Source organism: Calliopsis andreniformis, chromosome 5 (assembly GCF_051401765.1).
Source record: "Calliopsis andreniformis isolate RMS-2024a chromosome 5, iyCalAndr_principal, whole genome shotgun sequence".
NCBI lineage: Eukaryota > Metazoa > Arthropoda > Insecta > Hymenoptera > Andrenidae > Calliopsis > Calliopsis andreniformis.
Window position 1 is genome coordinate 7,764,097 of NC_135066.1, and position 18,995 is coordinate 7,783,091.

The following is an 18,995-nucleotide window of genomic DNA, read 5'->3' on the forward strand; positions in this document are numbered from 1 at the left end:
CTTTCAAAATAACGAATCTTTAAGATACTGTTATAATCCCTGATTTCATCTGGTATAAAACGAATACTTATTTTATGTACTGCTCCTGGACTGAGCCATTTTCTCTATAATAATATAATCCTAATTTTGTATTGCGTCTCGGATCTCAGTTAGTACACCTTAATCTGCCTCTGTTCTGAACAGAAATCTATTACCTGAAGAGTGTTGTCGATCCGGAAATGCTGAGTGTCTAATGGCGATAGTTGAATGGGACACGATTTAGAGAAGTAATTTGTGATCTCTACTGTTTTTTCTTGGATCTTAAGGTCCTTAGCATTGAAACTAAATTTTATAGTTGACGGTACTACGCTTAGATAAGCGGTTTTTGAATCCTCCTCTGGACTCTTTAAAATCGTCCTGTTGTTGATTAAACATTCGGATGGGTCGATTAAATCGACATCCATTATGAACTTAAAATTAACGCGTTGAAATCACAATATTGTATTGCCAGAGGGAAGCTTTTTCATCTGTTTGTAACGAAGCCAGAAACAAAAAAATTTTATACGCTATTTTGAACACCTTGTACACGTAAAATATGGAACTACATTTTTGACCACGCTTAAAATAAATCTGTACTTAAATAAGCAAAAAGTTACGCTACATTTGCACTCTAAAACTATGATCATGATTCAAATGTATATTGCAATTATTTGTCATCTAATCGCATATTAGACCTAAAAAAATATAATATGACAAACAGTAATTCAAATAAAGGAACTTGAACTTTCGCGCGATTGCATTGTATGTTATATTTATCTGTTTACAAGCTTCTGATAACTTGACAGAAACAAAGATGGAGTGCATAAGAAGATAGCTGGGGCTGTTTATACCTAAAGATAGAGTCGTTATACACACTTTGATAATTCTTTTCACTTGAATGATGCCGGTATTTGTCTAAAACAATAGCTGAGTTTTAATATTACGTCCGTAAGAAATTGTCGGTTGGAAAATGAAAGTAATATACTGAACTATTCGTATTGCAGTATGACTCACACACTACCATGTCAGTTCTCTACGGTCTTGTAACTGTATTTTTATAAATACTCCTGTATTCGTACAAATTGAGAAAGCGGTTAATCATGAACACGCAGTATCTATACGATGGGGTATGTTCTTTAATTTCTTTTAATGAATACATTTCTTTGAACAATCGCTGAATACATTAAAGAAACCGCAAAGCCGGAGGTTAGACTCATGTGTCAATTGTTCGGTTTCTTCTCAATTTTCTGATATAGTTGTTCTGCAGCATTATATGTTATTAATACCTATATTAAAATAGTTACCTCCTGTTTTTAGTATCTTTTAATGTTGCTCATAAGTTTTCATTTTTTGAAAAGTAAATGTATTTAGTTATGTGTATTAATATGTATGTATTTACTTTGTAATATATACTACTGGGTAAAAGTTTAACATTATTGATCAATTCTCATTAAAACTGCATTGTATCATATCGTATTTTTGAGTCAAAATTAGTTTTAGCAACAATTATAATGTTTTTTGTTTATTATGTGCTTTATTTCTATAATATATTTTGTATTTATTACATACATTAAATGGTTATCAAATTTTATACATCTTTTTACAGTCTCCTCTATTGAGAGCCATATTCTTCAGAGACATAGAAAACGTTTTAGAGCTATTATCTAAGCAAGAAGATACAAATTGGCAAGACTCAGAACAACGTTCCCTTTTGCATGCAGCTGCATATAAGGGAGATGCAATAATTGTGAAAATGCTTCTATTGCATGGAGCTATAGTAAATGCTAAAGATAGGAATTGGTTAACTCCATTACATAGGGCCTGTTGCTCAGGGAATCATAATGTAGTAGAAGTTTTATTAGATCATAAAGCAAATGTCAATACTAGAGATCGTAACTGGCTAACTCCCTTACATGTAGCAGCAGCAAATAATGGAATACAATGTGCAAAACTAATAGTTCCATATTTAAGAAATGTTAATGTAGCAGACAGGTTTGTGTCTTAGATATCCTTGTATAATCTGTTGTTTAAATGTACATAAATAAATAAATGTTTGCAGGAGTGGTAGAACAAGTTTACATCATGCAGCTTATAATGGACACCTTGAAATGACAGAATACTTGATCAAGATTGGCTGTGTAACAAATGCTTATGATAAAAAGAATCGTAGACCTTTACATTTTGCAGCATACATGGGGCATGATAATATTGTGAAGTTACTTATTGAGCAAGGAGCAGATGTGAATGTTAAAGTAATATCAATTTCCCTAAGAGTTTTATGTACTGTAGCAATAAAGACAAAGGACACAAGTTACATTTTCACAAAATTGAATTAAAGGATCTTCTTTCTTAAAAATTACAATAAAATGAAATATCTGACTTGTGTCTCTTTCGTTACAACCACAGATATAATTATAGGATAATTTTACATTGTTATTTGTATGTTAAGGATCGAGATTTGTATACTCCATTGCATGCAGCTGCAGCTTCTGGTGGTATAGAATGTATACAGATATTAATTAATGCCGGGGCAGACATAGAAGCGAAAAACAGGTACGGAAATACACCCCTGCATATTGCGTGTTTAAATGGCCATGCAGACGCAGTTAAAGAATTAATTGCTAACAATGCAAACGTTGGTGAGATGATTTAAAAATTTATCGGTATCAATGTTATTTCATTAAGTTTATAACGAATGACTGTCTAAACAGAGGCTGTGAATTACCAACGACAAACTCCGCTACACGTTGCTGCTGTTAGTACACCCAGTGTTCACTGTTTAGAAGTACTTTTACAAGCAGGTGCGAAAATAAATGTTCAATCGAAGGATGGACGTACACCTTTACATATGACTGCAATCCACGGAAGATTTACTCGTTCAAAAACGTTACTCGATGCCGGAGCATCACCAGATACTATGGATGAAATTCGAAATACTGCTTTACATATAGCTGCTTGGTAAAGTGCACTAGAAATACTAGTTTCGTCCATTAACTTGCTACAATATTCGTTTCGATATAAAATATGTTGCAGGTTCGGTCATGAATGTTTAACAACAACTTTGCTAGAATATGGTGCATCCCCAGCAGCGCGTAATACTGAATTACGCACGGCGTTACATTTAAGTTGTTTAGCAGGCCATATTGAGGTAAAGTATGCTTATGTATTTCCATCAATTTGATATTAATATTTCAAATAATACATACAGGTGTGTAGAAAACTATTACAAGTCGATAGCCGGCATATAGATTCCAGAGATTTTGGTGGCAAGACGCCGTTGCATTTAGCAGCATTCAAAGGATCCGTAGATTGCTTAGATTTACTCTTGTCAAGTGGTGCTAATTTTCGATTAAGCGATAATGACAATAGATTGGCACTTCATTATGCCGCTAGTCAGGGACATTATTTCTGCGTTTTCACATTGGTTGGATTTGGAAGCGATTCCAATGCGCAAGATGTAGACGGTGCAACTCCCTTGCATTTAGCGGCAGCATCATCCAATCCTGCAGACGTTGGAGCTCAGTAAGTATTAAAATATATATAAAGCTTTCAATTTACCATGCAACTATCGATGCAGATGTAACAGTAAAATAAAATATTCTTTGACCGATTATACAACTTATTTAAAAGAAATAATGATATGTTAAATAGTATAATAACTTATTAATATTTTTTAGATGCGTAAAGTATTTACTAAAGCATAAAGCAGATCCACGTTTACGCGATAAACGTGGTTTCACTGCTATTCATTATGCAGTTGCCGGTGGAAATCAGTCAGCGTTGGAAGCTCTTTTAGAAGCTTGCCCTCAAATAAATTTAACGACACCATCTACTTCTACTGGCAAACAGGAACTATCACCACCAGCGTTAACGCCATTACATCTTGCAGTACGGTTAAAGAATTGTTTTAATGTATTCTTGTATTGGAAATAGATACTATATATGTGTGCATACTTTTAGGCATATTATGGGCACAGCGAAATATTGAGATTGTTGCTCATGCTATTTCCAAATACTAACATTGAAGAAGATACCGGTAAAACGCCTTTACATCTAGCTTCTTGTAAAGGTCATCGACAATGTGTTCAACTGTTGTTAGCACATGGAGCTTTTGTATCAGTTCAAGTATGACTTCAGAAGACTTTTTCCGTTTGTAGAAAATTCTTGTAAACTGACGATTGTTAATCTTTAGGATACTATCGCAAGGCGCACTCCCTTGCATTGTGCAGCTGCGACAGGTTATTCTGGTTGTCTCGTGCTTCTTTTGGAGAACGCAGAAGACCCAAGCGTTGTTGATTGCTACGACGCAAAACAGCGTACTGCTTTAACGTTAGCAGTGGCAAACAGTAATACAGAGTGCGTCAATTTACTTTTGAAATATAAAGCTGATTGTAATTTGCCAGACGTAAACAAACACACGCCATTATTTCGAGCAGTGTTTAGCGAACGCGATCACCAGCTAGTGAAGTTGTTATTGTCGCATGGTGCACGAGTTGCGGTACAAGATACGAATGGTAAAACGCCATTACATTTAGCCGCTGCGTGTGGAAGGTTGGTCCCCTTCATTTAAGGGGCCATTTTGTTGTGACGGGTCGAAAATAAGGCGATCTTTAAAAATTTTTTTTTAATAACTATACAGCGTATCGTTTTCAAAGATTATTTCTAAATTTTTTAAAGCAAAAAGGGTGGATATATTAAGTTTCAAAATGATACGTTGTATAATTTTTGCAAAAAAATTTCTAAGGATCGTGTTATTTTCGAGTTATCACAGCAAGATGGCCCCTTAATCAAAGGATATATTTATATCTCTGCTTCATTCGAACTAAATTTTCCCGCAGAGTGAAAGCATTAGCTGCACTTGTTAAAGCTGATCCTGGTGCTGCTGCCTTGAAGGACGATCAAGATTGTACAGTTCTTCATTGGGCGTGTTATAATGGTAATTCTAATTGTGTGGAATATCTCTTGGAACAAAATGTAATCGGTTCTTTGGATGGTAAATATTTTTCATGTATCAATGAATTTACAGTTCTAACTGCGAGTTTGATTTACTTTTCCTCTTTTTATATATAGGCAATCCATTCTCTCCTGTCCATTGCGCCGTGTATCAGGGATCAGTAGATTGCTTAAAATTATTAATAAATACGTTTGGAGGAAAAAAAGTTGCTGCTTTGAAAGATAGTACAGGTGATAGGTTACCTTTACATGTTGCGGCCAGTGCAGGTACCCTTGAATGTGCAAGGTTGATCTTAAACTCTGTTGGTTCAGAATTAGCTGGTCTTGAAGTTCCAGATTACTCAGGTAGAACACCTCTTCTTTGTGCCGCAGTTACAGGCCAGTGTGGTATTATTGGTAAATTTGATTTAATAATAAATCTCATTGAAGAGTTCAGTGCAAAAACCGATCTTCCACAGTTTATAAAATTTCGCATTATTAACAAAAGAACAACTAAATACTAAAGTACTTAAAAATCAACACAAATAGTCGTTTTTGTTAAAAATTGGGGCTGGTCAGTTTTTGCGTCGAACTCTTCAGTTGTCCCTTCAATATTTCTTGGTGCTGACAATAATTTTATAATTACAGAATTATTACTTGAACGAGGAGCTGACGTGAGTGCAGTTGATTGTAATAGGAACACAGCCCTGCACTTGGCTTGTCAAAGACGCCATTCTGCTGCCGCTTCACTGTTATTGAATTGGATCGATTCGGGTAATACGAATAGCGAGAGTATACCGCAACACGTACAGCAACAACGTCTTGCTGTTGTTAATATGGCCAATAAGCAGCAAAGAACTCCTTTACATTTAGCAGCAAGAAATGGACTTGTAAAGGTAAGCGAATAAGTTCTTGCGAGTACATTAAGTTAAGCTAATATAAAATTATTCCTCGAAGTTATCGAGATTTATATTTGCAGGTGACGCGACGTTTATTGCAATTGGGAGCGAGTGTAGTAGCAGTTGACGTAGACGGTCTTACTCCTGCATTGGCTTGTGCTCCAAGTCGCGCTGTGGCTCGATGTTTGGCCACCATACTTGCCGCACACGGTATGTTTATGAAATTAATTGCAGAGGCAAGGGCAAATTTTTGTTATGAGTAGACTGCAGATTTTCATGTATTTATGGAAACTTTGAATATATAAAAACTTACAATGAAATGAATTTTTATTTACGTTTCATTTATGAGAATTTATATTTACGTAAAAATGCGCAGTCTAGTTATGTCCTCTCGAATTTCTTTTAGCCGCAAGTGTCAGGTGAATGCATTATCAAATAATCTTATTACTCTCACAGGTCAGCATTGGGAAACAGCGCAACAGTCTCCATCGATTCAACAAACATCAGAAGTCTATTTAAATGGTAGAAGCGGTGATTCACAACACAGTTCAGATTCAGAATTTTACTGACAATAGTCTTCACTGTTAAGCCATCGATCGTTCCAAATACGAGAAATCAACTTACTGCACGCAAATGCCGTCGGTGCAAGAGTAATATTTTCTCATTGTCAGTGGTATCTGGATCTTTTTAAACTCAGGCTTATGAGAGCCGTCTGGGTTTTCTGCCCGACACGTGATACTGTCAAAAATAAATACGCAATGGATACACGATACGCAGGATCAGTATTTTTTCTATAGTTTAGAAAGAAATGAATGCTTATTTTCTACACACAATCGAAATGTCATGCAGAGCTTATCGAAGTTACTAGACAACTGTATTTAGTAGCGAGGATGACTAGGAGTTCTGACGCTGATAAGTCTTGCGATGAGCATCGCATAAATCAAATATCAACTGCCGCATTTAGAGATTTTTTACCTGTTTTTATAGCATTTAACCCTTTTTGTCAAGTCAGGGAAATACCCTCATGTAATCAAGGTGCGATAATTGTATCCAGTGTTTCCGTTAGTATCCTTTCTCTACTTGACTAGGATTCTGATTTCGCATATTTGAATAGTTTCTGCGTTTTTGATGGTAGTTACGTGTCATTTTATATTTATCATGATTCTTTAACACGTTCTCTGTCAAATCATTTTAAACGAATGATAGTGACGCCGTAAAGAACATGTTAAATATGCATACGGAGCACCCAAAAAGCTCAATGAATGATTTTTTTTATGTCGAGCGATTGAGAAAAATTTCGAATCATATCGTGCACATGAAATATGTATTTTTATTGTACATACTGATCGCAATAGTAATTGCTTAAACAAAGAGAAACATTATTGTGCGCGTGAAACGATAGAGGAAATAATAAAATATAAAAGATAATCTACAATTTGTACGTAGCTTTTTGCGAATCGCACGAAATTTAAATACATTATTTTTCTCTGAGGAGTACATGACATAGACGCTGTATATACTGATAAATATTTTTCAATACCATCAATCATACAATATGTAACGCGAGTTCCGAGAATTTAATACTGTATCACATCGAAAATGCGCTATGATTTAAGTGCTAACTGCCAACATCATACATCTGTAACAAGTGACCATTTGTAATCAATAAACGAGGTTACATTTTATTTTTATATGTGTGTTTTATTTCCTAAGTCCTGCATACATAACATTAACTAAATTTGTCATACAAACTAGAATTATTTTCATGATTATTTTCATTTTAAGTTTTGAAATAAAAAAAAAATATAGTATAGAGTGGATTATTTTACATTTCTATTGCATGTATAAATTATTAGAATAACATATTTTATTATATGAATAAATCGATATTTCTCATGTTACGTCTAGACCTAGTTTCTAGATTCTAGATATTTTAAAATCTGAATAGAATAAAATATAATATATAGAATCAATTTCAAGTATGCTATTGTATGTGCTATTGTTTATATAATTCTAAAATAATTTAGTTATTCCACTATCCTTTATCGATCGCTGGACCAATGACAACAACAAATTTCTCTGTTATTCCTAAAAATAAAAAATTATTATGTAATAACGCATTTCCTGAAATTAGTCATAACATTTAAATCGATTTATATTCTAAATCCCTCCGTATTTACTTTTAATCCCTGCCACTCGTAGTGTTGTAATCTTCTTTCAGACTCAATCGATAACGTTAAGAATGATACAGAAATGATAAATCAAGTTGCGAGTCTTCCGGATATGCGACAAAAAATATATTACGTGACAAGAACATACGTATTCTATACCTCGTCACATTTACATTCGTCTAAGCAGTAAACTTTTTTCTACACCTCATCAATAGTCAATTACGATGTTTCAAAGATGTAAAAAAGAAAATGAGAAAAATCTAGATAAGTAGATAAATCTCGTCGATAGCTAGTAGCGCCATCTGAATCAAAACAGAAAAAATATACTTGGCTTTACCGTAATCGAAATGTCCGTATCTACCTCCCTCGGGCAGCTGTAGTTCACGCTATTTATCGTGGCCAACGAATGTGAACCAACGAACGAAAATGAGGCGAAACTTTTCGTAATCCACCTTTCAACATGTGCGTTTAGAGCCTGTGATTATTTCGTTGGACATTCGTGTTTACTTGCGAGCGTGCATAAAAGTGGGCGTAGTTGCTGACTACGTGCCACGAGGAAAAATACACGCGCGACAAGGAATGTAGCTTTATATGGGTCCCGGATTGTTTTCGCGGCCGCCAAACGCTTAGACGTATGTCAAATAAAATGTTAAGGTTCCTATCACGACGCAGAGCGCGTAGTGTCAGCGGGCAAACTACATCGTCGCAGATTAAAAATCAGCGGTTGCTGAGCAACAAGAATGTTGTTCAGTGCAGAGTCGTTTTATTGGATGGGACTGACCTACCTATAGAGTTGTCAGTAAGTCAGAAAGTTTACTAAAGTTGCTTTACTTACTGTTCATTTCACGCAATAATGGCATAACTCCGAAATTTGCTATTTCTGAGGTATTGTAGGAGGATAATTTTTAATAAGTGAGAATATTATGTAATTTCCTTGAAAATCGTAAGTTCTGAGTTATGTTATTGTTGCAACAAACAAGTGTTATGATTTTCAGCAGAAAGCTGTTGGGAAAGTATTGTTTAAGTCTCGCAGTATTTGGTATTGACAGCTTGTTTTTGGATTGGTTTTACATAATATTTTTATCTGTGACAACAGGTTTGGAGAATTATGGAATTTGAAGGCTGTTTACAACAAAGTATGTTATGATTCAGTATGTTTATTCAGTATATCAAAATATTCCTCTGTTACAGAAAAAGGCATTGGCTAGTGACTTATACGAACAAGTATTTTATAGTTTAGATTTAATAGAGAAAGACTATTTTGGATTGCAATATACGGATAGTAATAATGTTCAACACTGGTTGGATCCAACAAAGCCTATAAAGAAGCAAGTTAAAAGTATGATATACTTTTATATTTAGTCTAAAGCAGTGTTGTCTAAGTAAGAGCTCATGTGACTTTCTAGGCTTTCCTATTCCTGTTTATATTGTTAGGAAATTTATGCAATACATAATACTTATCATACCAAGGTAGTTAGAGTTCAAATACAGATTTCTAAAAATTGGAATTTGGAAAATTAAAACAAATATATAAAACAACTTTGAAAATTTATCAGTTAAAGATTTGAATATTTGAAAATTTGAAGATTTGAAAATTTGAAAATTTGAAAATGAATTCTATCATGTTAGGGAAATATCAGAATGCTTGAATGATCTTGCTATCTTGCTAAGACTAGTAGATCTGTTGTTAGAATATTTAAAAATTGTGCACAATGTATCAGTACATCACAAGAATAGCTGGAAAGGACCTCTTTGCTGGACAACACTGGTCTATATCTATATTAAGAAATGTATATAAAAAATAATCTCATACTTTGTTAACTAAGCATTTCCAGGTCTGTGTTTAGATATAACATTTTTCTTGTTTTTTTTTTTTCTATTCAAAGAATATTGTGGCACAGTCTAATTATTTCACCTTTAATAATTTAGATGTAAAATAAAATTAGTATTTAGTAAATATTATAGAGAAAATTGCTTCTTTTTACAGTTGGACCACCATATACTTTACGACTGAAGGTGAAATTTTATTCATCAGAGCCTAATACTTTACGTGAAGAATTAACAAGATATCAGTTCTTCTTGCAATTGAAACAAGATGTTTTGGAAGGCAAACTTCACTGCCCTCACCAAGTAGCAGTTCAATTAGCTGCTTTGGCTCTTCAATGTAAGCATCAGAAATCATGCAAATTGATCAGGAAAATTTCTCCTTTTGAGACTGTATCGCGTTATTCAATCAATCTGCAATATCTTTGTATTTTCAGCTGAACTTGGTGATTATGATCCTGCCATACATAGTGCCGCTACAGTGTCAGAGTTTCGATTTGTGCCAGGTCAAACAGAGCAAATGGAATTAGAAATACTTGAAGAATATGCCAAATGCTCTGGACTCAGTCCTGCGCAAGCTGAATCGGCGTATCTTAGTAAGGCCAAATGGTTGGACATGTACGGCGTAGATATGCACACTGTTCTTGGAAAAGACGCTTGCGAATACTCCCTAGGACTAACGCCAACAGGAATCTTGGTTTTCGAAGGCACTCAAAAGATAGGTTTATTCTTTTGGCCAAAAATCGGACGTCTGGATTTTAAGAAGAAAAAATTGACATTAGTTGTTGTGGAAGAAGATGACGAAGGAAGGGGAGAGCAAGAACATACATTTGTGTTTAGATTGGTTAACGAGAAAGCTTGCAAGCACCTGTGGAAATGTGCTGTAGAACATCACGCTTTCTTCAGGCTACGAGCTCCCGTTAAAGGTGCAAGTGGCCGTCAAAACTTTTTCCGTATGGGCTCACGTTTCCGTTATAGCGGTAAAACTGAATTTCAAACGACTCAGTTGAACAGAGCTCGTAGAACAGTGCAATTTGAACGACGTCCGAGTCAGAGGTATGCGCGACGACAGAGTCATGTTTTAAGAGAACGTCAACGCCAGCAAACAGAACAACCACAACCTTCGCCACTTCCAAGTAAGTTCAAAAATGAATTTCGATTACTAACAAAAATGCATTCTATTTTATTCTTCTATTTGCTAAAGAACATTTTTACTTTCAGCTGAGGAACAACCTTTGCAACGTCAGCCAAGTCAATGCAGTACAAAATCGTCTGATTCCAGTATACATGGCACATCTTCGCCTTTGGTAGATTCTTTATTAAAGTCACTTGCCAAAGACCAGCAACCTTTGGAGCCCAGAAATCAGACGGCAATAGCTAGTACAGAAAAAGAATCAGATCCGGTGAAAACAAGTTTGACTATTGAGAATATTACGAATCAAGTGCAATTAGTGCCAAATAATCAAGTTGGTGGAACATCTTCGTTGCCTCCTCGCACACCGATTCCACCAGAATCCTTGAAATGTAATATATTAAAGGCCAAGTCTCTTGAACAGGGAAAAAATTCGAACCTAGTTTCAATTACCTCTACAGATGCACCTGCAATTGTTACAAAAAATAATCAACATTCTGACGCGGCAACAATCGTATCTGTGGTAAGGAAACAATACTTTTGATACTGTTAGACATATTTCTGCTAATACAAAAAGTTGAAACAAAATTTTCTAATAATTTATTACAGTAGAATAGATTAATATTCGAATCAGAATTTTGTAGATGTTAAACACAAATATTACAGTAATAATAGCGCGTTATAATTGTAAAGTAATAACTGTACTTGCATTACTTTATCATTTGACAAACTGAAATATCTTTACATGTCGCTGTTCCATATTTACGTTGTACTGTACTAGATACAATTTATGTTGTTACGTGCAGACGTACTTTTGATAAATACTTGTTCTTCCATTGTCTTTTGCTTCTACGCTTTAGTTGTGATTCGTTTGCTTGTTTGCATTGTCTACTATTTAGGGTGGAGACAAACTAACTCTTTCTGTCACTGGTGCTACAACGATGAATCCTACAACGATGGACGATAATGTGACTGTAACGCACTTCTCTTTGGATAGCTGGGGACAAATCGAACAAAAGACCACACAACTGAATCCGAAAATTTCAAATCAATCTCAAAATCCATTCAATCCATTTACCAGCGAAAGCAGCAACGAAGTAATTACTAATGCATCTGAAAATGCGGAAGACGATACGAAACCAGAAGATGAGAAGAAAGCAAATACGAATCCATTTATTGATTCGAATCCATTTTTGGGTTTACTCAACCCATTCAAAGAAGTACAGCCCGTTGTTGAAAAGAAAGTTGAACCTGAAACAGAGAAAAATGGAGCAAGAGTTGTGAAAACTGAAGAGATACAAACAACTACTACAACTCTTACTCACAAGGTGTGGTACATTCTTAATGCTTGCAAGCTGTTTATCATAATAAAGTCCTTGTATTATACTCATGTAATGTGAAAAGACGCTTTGTTTGATTGGTGCAAATACCGCGTGTAAATACATGCATATGTTTTAGTCTTTGTACATTCAGTTTTTATTTCTGCAATAATCCACTGAAATTTTTTTCAATCGACGTACTATTTGTTTGTTATAGGATGACAATTCGGCAGTTTCTGACATTAGTCCTTGGTTAGTAGCTGATCCATCCCAAAATACAACGGATCAAACTCCTATCAAGCATACTGTTATCACAAGGAAGACAGTAATTACAACGCAACTCTGAAGTATTATTTGTTCAATGGAATGCAGGAAAAGTACTGAATTAATCAAGGTATATATTAAGTCTCGTCTTCCTTGGCCTGTATACTTAACAATGTTTTTAAAGTGCCTCCAAGAATACAATATTGTTTAATATAAGGAGAAATACAAGATCAAAATTCACTGCCGTCTCTCGAGATTGCCGTGCTCAGAGCAACTAGTTTGTTCAGTTCGAACAAAAAGATGATACTATATTATATAATTTAAAAACCTTTGTACATTTTTGAAGAAACTACATTTTACAGCAGATCCTAATTCTGTTGATTCGATCTTTAATTTAAATTTACTACAAGAATATAGTTCTAAAAATATGTTAAAAAATTGAATACATCGATTATTACAATTACATTTACTTTTTTTGTATAAAATGTGGAAGTAACTACCAATAAGTGCGGGGCCCCTTCGTCGCTCCGTTTGCTCGGTGCTATAAGCGGTATTGTTAAACTTAATTCGAATTCATAATGGGACCAATCAAACTTTATATTTTGCAAATACCAAATATTTTTTATTATCAGTGTTACTTGAATTTGATAAATGCTCGTTTTCAAATGGTTGAATTAATCTTAAAAGCAGTAAACATCAGTTCAATTCTAAATTACGAAATGTATAAATATAATTACAGATTGAATATTATTAGCTTTTTACTTTATATTCTTGCCGTGCAAACTCAACAATTTGAAGGGAACAACATTTATAGCATACATAAACTACATCATTTAGAAATTGCATTAGTACTTCTGAACACCATAAAACTATTACTTAAAAACAATATTGCTTCATTACAAAAATAGTATTCCATATTTATATGTTTGCTTTTTCCTATACAGTTATCTTTTACTTATATCTTGACGTATTTCGTATCAAATTTTGCCATATGTATTATGTAGATATGTTCTGCATTTATTATTGACTAAGATAATTTTATTGATTGTTACAAAAAATTAAGTGCTCTTGCATCCTGACAATATGTATGAGAACAGTATACACACATTGAAAAGGTACGGTGCTCTTTAAAAAGGAGAAGACATTAAATGAAGGCTATATAAATTTTTAAAATACTGTTTAGTAAAAACATGTGTGTTCGCAGTCTTATGCCTAATTGTATACTTATATAAAATTGAACAAATTTCATACATTATTTAATTTATAAACAACGTTTGCATCTCCAATTAATAAGATGATGAATGCATTTAAACTTTGACATAGTTTAAGAATTTCTACTTGCCATAGTGCCTTTAAAGGTAATAAAATAAAATATGTAGTATTCAAACACTTCATTTGACTTGAACATTGCTTGTAAAAATATGTACATTAATATTGGTATGATATGATAACTTCATAAAAGATTATTAATTTTTTTCATTAATCATCTTTTATGAAAAATGAAAATGGTAACTTTTTCGAAAGTAAATGTTGTACTCTATATCAATGTACCTATGACTACCATATGGTACAAGTTACATAAATCCAATTTTCCTAATGAATAATATGATTAAATTTTAATCAATTGTTATGTTGTATTGCTTACATATAACTAGAAAAGTAAAATGATTTATTTCTATTGTAATTTCTATTATTTATAGAGTTACAGTGTTTTGTAACTGATGTATCAGTATTTCGTTAAAAAAAGAATTCGTAATACAATAAATTAAAATAGTCTAACAAATATAAAAATTCAAAAGATTTAATGAGATGTAGTTTCTACTTTTGGAGTAAAAGTAAAAAGACATCTATACAATTAAACAAAATATAATTTTTTTAAATATTTTGTAAACTTCTAAAAGTTTTGAAACTCGTTAAATCTTTATGCTTTCCTTTTTTAGATCTGATCAAGTATTATGTAAATTATAAATTACGATGGCATCTAAAATTGTAATTAGGAAACATTCTAAATTGTAAAAGACACCTAATTATAAAAAATGAAACTCGTCTTTTTTGGCGAATTACGTAAAGGCTGTTGAAGTACTTATTGTATTCCATATACATGCATTTATGAAAGTAGAATGTTTTACGTTCATTTACATATTTAAATATATTGTATTTAATAGCAATAAGCAAAGTACATACGATATACTATCGTTTGAGAATCTAATATATCTATTACCTGTGTTTACAGTGCTATTATTAATCGATACCCCTAATGTATTCCGTCCTGATGCGTTATATATACATAATATACTGTTATATACACTATGTATAATTTTTGCTTTGTAATAAAAAGGTATTATTAAAAATTTGTATTCTAAATCTCGCAATGATACCTGTATTTTTTTATATATTATACAAACTAAGCATTGACACGTCTAAAGTAAACAAAATGATGGTATCTTCTTTATGACACTTTGAACTTATAATTTATTTATATAAAATAGAAACTTAAACATGACTATTACTGATTAGAGCCTAACATAAGAGTAAATAAAATCTCTAATAAAAATGTAACTACATAAATAATTTAAAATATTCTAAAGTGCATTTTAATAATTTTGTAATAGCTTTTCGTAAACTAATTAACAGTTAATGAATGGGAAGCTTTAATTATCTAGTTTTTAAAATTTGCTACATACATTTTCCACAAGTGCAATAACGGAAGCAGTATGAGTTTGGTAACTTTATCTTCAAGTTCAAACATTTACTAATCCAAACATATCTTATTATTTGATATTTTGAAACGTCAAGCGAACAGACATCTGATAATTTAGCTTGGAATTGAGAAATCAACGTCATTTTATGAAACAAATCAAAAGTAAAACTTTGTTTACATTACAGCTTCATATCTTATGCGTGATAATCACTAAATGGTGCGTTAAAATATCTCACTATTTATTCAACTGTGTCGGAATTATACATTTCGAACCTTCCTCACATATTGACCAATCGATTTTTGCATTACGCGAATATTTATGACGCAGTAAAACAAGTTCATTTCTTGCTTCGATATCAGTTCTCCCCTTCTGCGAGGAATTAATACGTCTGCCACGTTAAATGCGTTAAGAGTATCAAGGAATGCTCGTTACATCTGTCAAGGCCAAATACAGTGGTGCCCGTTTTAATGTCCGCTGTCTGAGACTACATCTAGACGATTATTTAGGCAGGTAATTTTTAAAAATTTTATTTGTCTTACAAGAGAACTACTCTCAGTGATAATTTAGGCGAAATATAGTTTCCACCCGCAACTCGGTGCGCGGTTTCCACCTCCTTAACGTGGATGAGAGTCGATATGAAGAAATACATGTCCTTGATTTTCTACTATTTTACGAATCTGTCAAGTTTTATTAAAATCGAAAATTATCGCTTGGGGTACTTCCCTTATGAGATATTGAACTCAAAGCTCACTCCAAGATCACATTTCCTAGAACAAGTAGGCTTATGCGATAGGCGCTGAAGTGAGTAAAAATCCGGACGCTAAAACGGGCACCTTACACATAATTGTAGATCACGATACGCTCTGTTCTATCATTCAAATCAAATCATAGTATATCCTTTTCCTATTATTCAAACTAAAAACTCATTCAATATCTAATGCATGAACACCTTTGAATTTTTCATCACCTAAAAAGTATCATCTACAGTTATTTACAATGCACTGTCGAATCAGTACTTCATCTTGCTACATTTAGAAGTATTATCACAAACCACCGATTCCTTAAGTACATATCTCTTAAAATTACATACGGTCAAATATCTAAATATACACATCTGAATAGATTCGTTACGTTTGAAGTTGTGAAAAAACTAACTCTTTTAAACTGAGCAACGGTTACTCTTGGTCACTATGTTTTCAGTTAAAACGCAATGGAAATAATCAGCCGTGTATCTTCAGGTGTTTCACCCTGTCGTACCGTCTACTGCTGCGTATCGCTAAGGTATCAACCACTGATTGCGCAACAGGTGTCAGACAGGTGTCTCAGGATTGTCCCACTCCTCTGCATTTTGTCGCGACAGAAATCGTACATGGGACGACTCCCTCACCATTAGGCTGACTGTGTCAGAACAATCAACTTCGTGGGATCGCTCCCCATCCCGAGGCAGACTCTTATTCGAAGAGATCGAGCTACTATTTTCTTCGCTGCAATCGTGTCTAAACACGCTGTCTGATTGCGAATGAGTCGGGGTGGACAACTCAGACACCAACGGCGTGGATTCATCCTCGCTTTCAACTGGAGCTGGTGAAGCTGGCAAGGTCCCCATCAGGCGATCTTTCAGCTTCGACAATTTCTCTAAGCTCGAGTTTGGAACCGGAACTGATAATACTACTTCTTCGTTCAGCGTCGACGTAGAGCGTCGTTTATTGAGTGGTGTCGAGATACTAGGCTTTAAAGGTACGTTATTCGTTACATAATTCTCATCGGTTGATTTTGATCTGAAGGCAGGTCTCGGAGAGGCTGGCGGAGAGACGAAGAGGGACACTGGTCTACTGCTGGTGGAGTTCCCTCCACCTTTTCGTGGGTCTCTACGCCCGAATGAACAAGCTGATCTTGTGCTGAGCTGGGACGCGATGCTACGCTGCGAATTGGTGCGCTGAAGATGTACCGTGGACTCGAGCGAGCTATCATCCGAGGTTTCTGGCTCGTCGTTGACGGGTACCCAATGTAACAGAGGATTGGATTGAAGGATCACGTAATCCGTATCTTGAGGAGCCGCTGCTACCGATCCTAAAAACAGAACTCGATGTTATTCGATGTGTACTTTAAGTTTTGTTCAATTGTAATGAGTTGAAGAATGAATTAGGGATCAAAGCGTCGTGAGCTAAGTAACGTCACTCTTGCTAAGAATTTTCTAATAAATTGTGATTATGGTATTTCTATGTCAACTTGCGGATTATTAGTATCGATCTTGTTTTTAGAAAAAAGATATAAAATGAAAGCATACACTCAGCGAGCTTATAGATCTAGTCCGTAAGAAAGATAATCTCACTTTAAGGTTCCAATAAAGTTTTATTGCCATTCGCATATATATAATATAATAATTCTAACAATCTAATTACGGTGGTATTTGTACACGATGTACAAAGGATACATTAATTGTAGTTGAAATATAACCGTGGCTGTTTGCTTTGGTATTATAAAAACTCTCTGTCGCGTAGAAGCTTATCTTTCTAAGTATACAAGATATATCGGCATAAACATCCCAGAATGAAGGAAATATATATTCGTTCAACGACGTAACAAGTAATGATTATCACAGTCTGTTTCACAAATGTTCATTATGGAAAATAATAGGTTTCAAGTCTAAGAGCTAATCAACAGCACTTGTAAATAAAATAATACCAAAACTCATTAGCACTGATAACAACTCGTTTCTCATACAGATTAACTTAGTTAACAAGGGTTCCATAATTTTCGGAGTATAAAATGTTACATTTTCTCACAAGCAATGCTATTCGTATACTATAAGTTACTACACGGAAATGGCATTTTTATTACATCCCATAATAACGCAATACAATCAAAATTACTATCGTTAAATGTTATTTATCAAACGGATAGCGCTTGCTTTATTTTACAGGCTACATTCATTTTATATCTTTCATCTATTTACAAAGATCCAGTCTCGCATAATTCATTTGTATATTGGTTAATTGTTGACGTAGAAGCGATATTTTTCGCAATCATGACATTTTGGACGATTATTTCTTTGGTTTCTTCATGTGATCTTAGAATACGTATATAAAAACTATTCCTATTGACTCCCTTTTGAACAAGTACATCTATCATTGGTAATACTGCTTGTAGTGTACTACATTACATTAGGAAACACTTAAATAATAGACATATATTGACAAAATTTTCTAGTATTCAGATCACGATTGACGAGTGTACAAAACCATCTTGCATGGTGAGTACCATCTTGGTACGGGTATAAACATGGCACATCATCCTTAATTTGGATTCACTAAAGATTTGTACTGTACTCGAGCACGACGTCACACTTTTGATCTCGTTGCGGCGGCTCTTGAACTATCACCAAAGGCAGTGAATGTAGAAGAGAAGAAGTCTCACCTGATAGTGAGTCTGATGGTACCACTGCAGAAGATGGTACATCTAATACATCTTCGCAGGCTTCTTCATTCAAAGTTTGCAATGCTCCACATATCATTTGCTCTTCTAAAGTCACCTACCAAGATGAATCAATTGTTAATTTCTTAATGATCTTTTGGTAACAATCAGGATTTTAAAAAATAATGACTAAATGTTTTTTTTTGCTGTGGAAAAACGTTAAATATGTTTTCGCTTACCTGGAACTATAACCAAGTACGAGCGTAACGAGAATAAAACTTTAGTAATTATTTAATTGTTAGAATCCATAAATTGTGTTC

At 34.0% G+C, this 18,995-nt stretch overlaps 3 protein-coding genes across 9 annotated transcripts in view; 2 read left to right on the forward strand and 1 right to left on the reverse strand.

Moving 5' to 3' along the window:
- Positions 1 to 851: 851 nt before the first annotated feature.
- Positions 852 to 7,540, forward strand: LOC143179400 (uncharacterized). The gene is made up of 16 exons (XM_076378615.1): positions 852 to 925; positions 1,023 to 1,145; positions 1,625 to 2,010; positions 2,078 to 2,270; positions 2,468 to 2,657; positions 2,730 to 2,976; positions 3,052 to 3,166; positions 3,227 to 3,540; positions 3,696 to 3,906; positions 3,979 to 4,143; positions 4,211 to 4,569; positions 4,857 to 5,011; positions 5,089 to 5,367; positions 5,599 to 5,846; positions 5,930 to 6,059; positions 6,306 to 7,540. The coding sequence occupies exons 2-16, from the start codon at positions 1,119 to 1,121 to the stop codon at positions 6,416 to 6,418; spliced, it is 3,132 nt and encodes a 1,043-aa protein (XP_076234730.1). The 5' UTR covers positions 852 to 925; positions 1,023 to 1,118; the 3' UTR covers positions 6,419 to 7,540.
- A 1,091-nt stretch (positions 7,541 to 8,631) lies between these two features.
- On the forward strand, positions 8,632 to 13,342 carry Yrt (erythrocyte membrane protein band 4.1-like yurt). The gene is made up of 7 exons (XM_076377748.1): positions 8,632 to 8,819; positions 9,212 to 9,359; positions 10,008 to 10,184; positions 10,282 to 10,980; positions 11,066 to 11,499; positions 11,876 to 12,304; positions 12,513 to 13,342. Exons 1-7 carry the CDS (start codon positions 8,655 to 8,657, stop codon positions 12,639 to 12,641), a joined length of 2,181 nt encoding a protein of 726 aa, XP_076233863.1. The 5' UTR covers positions 8,632 to 8,654; the 3' UTR covers positions 12,642 to 13,342.
- Positions 13,343 to 14,689: 1,347 nt separating this feature from the next.
- The window catches only part of Arms (Ankyrin repeat-rich membrane spanning), a 39,756-nt gene continuing 35,450 nt past the window's right edge, over positions 14,690 to 18,995 (reverse strand). For 5 of the 7 annotated variants that reach the window (XM_076377458.1, XM_076377457.1, XM_076377455.1 and 2 more), the window contains 2 exons: positions 18,679 to 18,793; positions 14,690 to 17,331 (listed from right to left, as the gene is read on the reverse strand). In XM_076377458.1, coding sequence (XP_076233573.1) covers positions 16,571 to 17,331; positions 18,679 to 18,793 — 876 coding nt within the window. In that variant the 3' untranslated portion in view covers positions 14,690 to 16,570. Of the gene's footprint in view, positions 17,332 to 18,655; positions 18,794 to 18,914; positions 18,954 to 18,995 lie in introns of those variants that run through there. The other 2 variants (XR_013001839.1, XM_076377453.1) reach the window with 2 other exon arrangements.

Coding starts and splice junctions, on each gene's coding strand:
- LOC143179400 (XM_076378615.1), top strand. CDS start 1,119: ATGAACACGCAGTATCTATACGATGGG. Junction 3,907..3,978: donor TAACGCCATTACATCTTGCA/GTACGGTTAAAG, acceptor GCATACTTTTAG/GCATATTATGGGCACAGCGA. Junction 5,847..5,929: donor CAAGAAATGGACTTGTAAAG/GTAAGCGAATAA, acceptor TTATATTTGCAG/GTGACGCGACGTTTATTGCA.
- Yrt (XM_076377748.1), top strand. CDS start 8,655: ATGTCAAATAAAATGTTAAGGTTCCTATCACGACGCAGAGCGCGTAGT. Junction 9,360..10,007: donor TATAAAGAAGCAAGTTAAAA/GTATGATATACT, acceptor TTCTTTTTACAG/TTGGACCACCATATACTTTA. Junction 10,185..10,281: donor AGCTGCTTTGGCTCTTCAAT/GTAAGCATCAGA, acceptor TTGTATTTTCAG/CTGAACTTGGTGATTATGAT.